General features: G+C 40.3%; 1 protein-coding gene across 1 annotated transcript; it reads right to left on the minus strand.

Moving 5' to 3' along the window:
* Window positions 1-2316: 2316 nt before the first annotated feature.
* LOC125291119 (NEDD4-binding protein 2-like 2) lies at window positions 2317-6170 on the minus strand. The gene is made up of 5 exons (XM_048237685.1): window positions 5515-6170; window positions 5200-5345; window positions 5008-5096; window positions 2847-2920; window positions 2317-2716 (listed from the first exon to the last, which is right to left on the minus strand). Exons 1-5 carry the CDS (start codon window positions 5586-5588, stop codon window positions 2590-2592), a joined length of 510 nt encoding a protein of 169 aa, XP_048093642.1. The 5' UTR covers window positions 5589-6170; the 3' UTR covers window positions 2317-2589.
* Window positions 6171-6386: the final 216 nt, after the last annotated feature.

A 6386-nucleotide genomic window follows, 5' to 3' on the forward strand; every position in this document is an offset into this window, starting at 1 on the left:
TCAAAATAGATGACTAGGCTTGACCCGCCAGCAATGAATTTTTTTATGACCCATGATTGGGAAAAGAGGCATGACCCCCAACAATGTATTGATGCATTCTGTACTGGTTTACGCTTGGCAAAGATGTAGGCCACAGATAGCCACTGGTTTTTTTACAATTGTGACATATATGACTTAACCTCTGCTTTCTCATCTTACACATCACTCTCCACTCGAAAGCCACAGCGCAAGCAGAGACGTTGGAAGTATTTTCTGAGAGGGGGTGTTGATGATGTCAGCGGGGGTCCGAGGTTTTTCCCCGGGAAAGGGGAAAATGTGAGAAGAGGGGAAATCCCTTTGATAGGCACCTCAGGATAGGCAGCTCAGAGGTGCCTATCCTGCGCGGCAAATTATCCGCGGACCAGCAATCTCCGCGTCAAGGAAGCCCTAACCCTGCAGATCACATACAGACAGAAAAGCATGCTCTGGGAACAGAACACAGTTGCATGTCCAGTGTAGCCATGAGTCTGTCTACACGGAAAATGACAAGTGTCACCCCCATAAAGTCCTCGCACCCCCACTTCCAACGTCACTGAGCGTGAGGCCTTTTGTTTACTCCCCCTACCCTGCAAGGAAGAAGGAAATGAAGGATAAACGTGGTGTGCAGAGGGGCTAGGTGCCTGAAGTGTGAAGAACGCGAGGATTACGACCTGCCAGCACAGGGCAATGCCTGCAGCTACTGTGGATGTACTGTACACCAGTACACCACCTGGCTGCAAGTCCCAGAGACCGAGTTGGGTCAGACCCATCTGCTAGCGATGGGGGGTGGAGACTGAGAGCTACATGGAAAAATATGCACCAAACAAGCCACTTTGGAATTTTTGCTGTTTTCATGAATACAAAAGTTGGGTGACCCTCCCCCGTAGACTAAAAAACGTTGCCCTCCCCTCAACAAAGAATAAAAATGACCCTGCCCTATTTTCCTCTGGTGGTCCATTCCATCCGAACGGAACCCATTAAAAACAACCAAAAAAATCAGACATACAAATAAACATACACATTGAACCATTGATTTTGTAAACTTCTTTGCCATATTCTTCCAGACTGTGCAACATACTCTTGTGAGATTCAGCTTGATAAGGCCACTACTGATCTGACTGCTTCCGAGGGTCTAACTAAGCCAGAAGGGACTGAATCATGGTTTGGCAACACATCCTCTCTAGAGATGGGGCCTTCTCACATATCTGTTTGAGTTAGGCCTAACTACGTACACTCCCAAATAATCCTTTTGTTAAACTCAAATTGAATTAAACTTTTAACATTTGATTAATTTAACTTAATTAATTGAACTATTTTAGCAATCTAAAACACATGGTCACTAGCGAATAGGGGGTTGTCCAGTCCACATTGGGAGTGGTTTTGTTATCAAACGTCGGATGGCGCAACAAGGCTTTCCTATGTCATAATTAGTCATGGGTGTGTTTTGGGCGTAACATCATTTGACATCAATGAGAATGACATATGTATTTTTTCATAGTCAGCAGCGCATTTGAAGGAATCTGCTTGCATGCGAGACCGTAGGCCTATGGCACAGGTATTCCATTAAACCATGCTTTACTAAAACCTAGCAGAGTATAGCCTTCACGCATCTCCATTCGTCTTATTTGAACTCATTGGCAAAGTGAAACTAACTTCATCATGGTGTCATCGTCAACAACAAAACAGTTATACACAGTTAATTACTTTCACTATTGACTGACAATGGGTTAATTACCATCAAAAACATAGCCTGAAAAAAGCAACACTTACCCCAATAATGTTTGAATGACTGAATAAAAAAGGAGTTGCTGCTTACATCTCGTGACAGTGCGTCTTCAGCTGTGCTTCATATGTGCCTCTCGCCTAATCACTTTTATCTGTCATTACCAATGTGCAAATGATGGTGAATAACTATTCATTGTGAGCAGTGGCGCAAAAAGTGGGTATCGCTTATATATAGCGATAGGGGCGAGTACAACCGGGGGCTTCAAAAGCGATGGTAAAAATAAAATAAAAATAATAATAATATATTTGGTATATTCTATATATAGCTACTGTTGTACGTAATTATATATTTGGTATATTCTATATATAGCTACTGTTGTACGTAATAATATATTTGGTATATTCTATATGTAGCTATTGTTGTATGTTTCTAAATCCAAATCTAAAACAATCCCTGCGAATTGCAACAATTAACACATTCAACACTCCCAGGAGAAGCAACAAGGATGCAGTATAGAGAAATTTAACAAGGCATCATACTGTATCAATCTTATAAACCAGGTGGCGCACATGTCATTTTCTTATCATCAATTTTGTTTTTATTTGGTGACTTGCTGAACTGAAACAAATAGACAACAGACTCTTGTCTCTCTTGACTCTAGCAATAACTGAAATGTGCACATAGGGGATACAATTTCAAGTTAGAAAACAACTTCCTTTCTGACTCAATATTTCAGATTAAAAGTATCAGTTATCAGACACAAATACTATATGTAAATGAAGTGTGATGACTTATTATTAGTTTTGCCTTGGATTACATGTTGCAATGTTTTGTCCCATTCCATACTACAAACGGTACTTCCACTTGGATTTTGACACTGGGTCATGCAGAATTTGATTAATATGTTTTACTTTTCTGTAGGAGGCCTTCCATTTTTCAAACTTCTCCAAAGGGATCTTTCCTTTACATCTCCTATGTAGGGAAATAATTAAGATGGTTCTGGTGAATATGCTCAAATTATCATTGCGCATAAAATGTAATTTAGTTTGTCATATGTTTCCATTTCCATATTTCCATCACAAAGAATTAACTATATAGCTACCTGTATGAGTCATAGGTGGGAACATTGTCATCCATCAAATCAACAAACTCAATCCAATATCTTTTACGAAAACCCTGAAATATAATGTCAAAACATTTATTTATAAATCCATTCAATATAATCTTTTTCTAATCTAATTAGAAATATTGGTTTTTCTCAGTCGCTTTGGTGCATTTCTTGAATTATTGTTAACATTTGCACAACAGTTACTGCATTTCTCAAAACATTTACAGCAAATTGCACTGCATAGTGAATTACCTGCAAAAATGTGTATCTTGCTCAAAATGCCTTGTTTATGCCTCAAAAGCAAATGTTTATACCAATGACAATGACAAGTCCTGACGCCACTTTTTATGTCTAGATAGTCATACTGTTATGTCTTGTTGTCAATATGACAGTTTACTGTGTAAACATTTTCTAATAAACAATGCGCAAGGCAGCACTATTTTCTATTTCAAAACTACAAAGTTACACATTATTATGACCGCCGCGCAGCGAAGCGCAGCATATAGGTTTAGTCAGATATTGTTTTTTTTTTTTTTTTTTTCGCATGTCCAAATTTCCCTCAAGGATTCCCGGGACACTGTAAGACCGGGGTACACGAAACTTGGTGGGCATGTAACCCCACATGGATAGCATGGAACCTCCTGTTTTCGTTTTGATCTGTAGCCCCCCCGCTGGACTGGACCCCCCGAAAGGAGGGTAGGGCAGACACAGTTTTCTGTGAATATTTCAAGAACCGTAGGGTTTAGGAGGACCATTTTTTTTGTATGTTAATCTCAAAGGGCCATGTCAACCCATTCCATAACCACTCATTTCATGTATAGCGCCACCTAGTTAAACACAAAAATGTAAAAATTAGGTGTTGTAATCGCAGGTATCTGTGACCTAACATAGTCAAAACTGCACGAAATTGGATGTGTAGGATCATTATGACACCCTCTGAATGCACGCCAAGTTTCGTGGAATTCCGTTCATGGGGGGCCACACAATAAATTAATTTATGTTACTATACACCAACTGGCCTGTAGGTGGCCGGAGACAGTTTTCTGTGAATATCTCGAGAACCGTAGTGCCTAGGAGGTCCACCTTTTTTTTGTATGTTGGTCTTAAGGGGGCATGTCAATCTATCCCATTAGCACTTATTTCATGTATAGCGGCACCTAGTTAAAAATTAAAAAGCAAAACATTAGGTGTTTTCATCACAATATCTCTGGCTGACATGATCAAAACTGCATGAAATTGAAAGTGTAGGATCATTATGACACCCTCCGAATGCATGCATGCATACTTTCGTTCATGGGGGGCCTTACAATAAAATAATTTATGTGTACATTTAGTGACCGGACACCAACAAGGATTCCCGGGACACTGAAAGACCGGGGTACACGAAACTTGGTGGGCATGTAACCCCATATGGATAGCATGGAACCCCTCCCCACTGGACTGGACCCCCCGAAAGGAGGGTAGGGCAGACACAGTTTTCTGTGAATATCTTGAGAACCGTAGGGCCTAGGATGACCATTTTTTTGCGTATGTTTGCCTCCAGGGGTCATGTAAACCCATTCCATATGCACACATGTACATAAACAGATACACACGCACACACATACATTCACAGTAATCCTACGTATGACACATACTCACACAGTAGATGTATATACGCATGCATGCACATGCACACACACAGGCACATAAACAGGCAAACACACACATGCACACACACACACACACACTCACACCCACACACACCCACACACATAACATAAACATAACACAAACAATCAAGAATTTCTCAGAATTATGTAATTTTAAATGTGAAATCTATGAACTAATCATGTTTTGGTACTTGTTGTCTAGCAGATACAAGTGAGAATTGAGTGTGGATAATGCAATTTAGTGAGACAGTTAGAATCATATAGGCCTTTCAGCGTGATTTCTTTTTGTGGAAAAAATGTGCTGGACTGGGCGGCGGTCATATTTTGTACCGCTCTGCGGTAAATCTAGTTCTGATGTTGAGTATAAGAGGACATTTAAAGAATTCAAATAACAATTAACACATGCACTTCAGAGCAGCGGTATTTCTGACCTCTCTGGTGCCAAAGACAATCTGTAAAGCCAAACACACCCAACGCACAACAAATGAGAATCGCATACATACCCTAAAAACATAAGGATACATGTACTGGAATTCCATATTGATGTTGTCAATGATGATAGGATTTTCTTTCCTTAACATAGCGTCCCAAGCTGAAGCATAAACATTATGTTAAACAGCACGTTACATCATAATGAATGTATTGAGAACCAAAAATATTTTACATGTCCCAGAATAATAATAAAAAAAAGTTACCCTTCTCCCGTGCCTCTTTATGAGCTTCATAGAGTTTCCTGGCGTCAAAGTTGACTATCTCGCCATTTGGACCATTTCGAAAGTAATCATCCGCGCTCACTATTATCCCATACATCCCACGTTCTTTAAAGTATTTTAAGAGCTCACTAAAAATGTAAAATATGTTGTATTTAAATCCATGCGCTCACCATAAACAAACAGCTCAGATTTGGGATTTATTGATTCAGACAGATTGATTCAAATAGCTGTTCAATGTATTTTAAGTTGTGATAACACAACGCATTAGCTTAAGCAAGAAATTGCATTAAAACATACTTTGCTTTGTCCGTCTTTCTTGATCCAGGCAGACCTCGGAGAATTATTAGCTTTCTCCAACGCCTTCTTCCCATGACTGTTGTGAGTTTACTGTCGGTAAATCCTTTGTGCGGACACGGTGAATCGGTCTCTCCAAAATATAGTCGTTTTGCTTCACAAAAAGTCCAAAGCGCTCGGAAATGCAAAGATATCTTTCGAATGTCTTCTTTAGTACTGTTGTAAAAACATGTAGGCCAACTATATGCGGAAATGAATTGAGTTAGCCCAGAACAAAAAGTGAAGTTGCTGTCACAGTGCGCTTTTGATGAGCGTCCGGGGGAAAGTCCCTCGGGATGGTCGGGGATGTTCAATTCATTTAAATTCAATTCAATATGTCTTGATATGTGCAAGACGACTGGAGAGAATGCCTATGTATTGTGCTCCCTCTATTATTTGTGCGCGTTTAACATATAATGCTGGACACCGTGATAGTCCTACTAGCGATGTGGGTGCAGGGGTGTGTCTGTGTCTATGGGGAGGCTGGGGAAGGCAGTGCCACCCCAGAGATAAACTCTGCATCCCCCTGAGAAACTATATACGGACGCAGATGACGCATAGTGGTACAAAATATATCCGCCGCTCAGTCTGCTACATTCTCTCCGCGAAAATAAATCATACTTGTCAGTTTTTCTCCATCTCCTACTCCATCCCCTACTCTTGCAACTTTTGTGTATGCTTGTATGTGCGTGCCTGTGTGTGAGTGTGTGCGTGCCTGTGTGTCTGTTTGTGTGTGTGTGTGTGTGTGTGTGTGTGTCAATTTGTCTCCATCTTCTATATAGAGCCTGACCAATATGGGATTTTGAAGGCCGATATGATTTCGATATTTTTTCAAA

Source organism: Alosa alosa, chromosome 2 (assembly GCF_017589495.1).
Source record: "Alosa alosa isolate M-15738 ecotype Scorff River chromosome 2, AALO_Geno_1.1, whole genome shotgun sequence".
NCBI classification, from domain to species: domain Eukaryota; kingdom Metazoa; phylum Chordata; class Actinopteri; order Clupeiformes; family Clupeidae; genus Alosa; species Alosa alosa.

Excerpts from the sequence above, each read along its gene's own strand:
- LOC125291119 (XM_048237685.1), bottom strand. The coding sequence starts at position 5,588 with ATGGGAAGAAGGCGTTGGAGAAAGCTAATAATTCTCCGAGGTCTGCCT. Across the intron at positions 5,346-5,514 it reads AGAAAGACGGACAAAGCAAA|TGAGCTCTTAAAATACTTTA; the intron begins GTATGTTTTAAT and ends TTACATTTTTAG. Across the intron at positions 5,097-5,199 it reads TAAAGAGGCACGGGAGAAGG|CTTGGGACGCTATGTTAAGG; the intron begins GTAACTTTTTTT and ends TTTATGCTTCAG.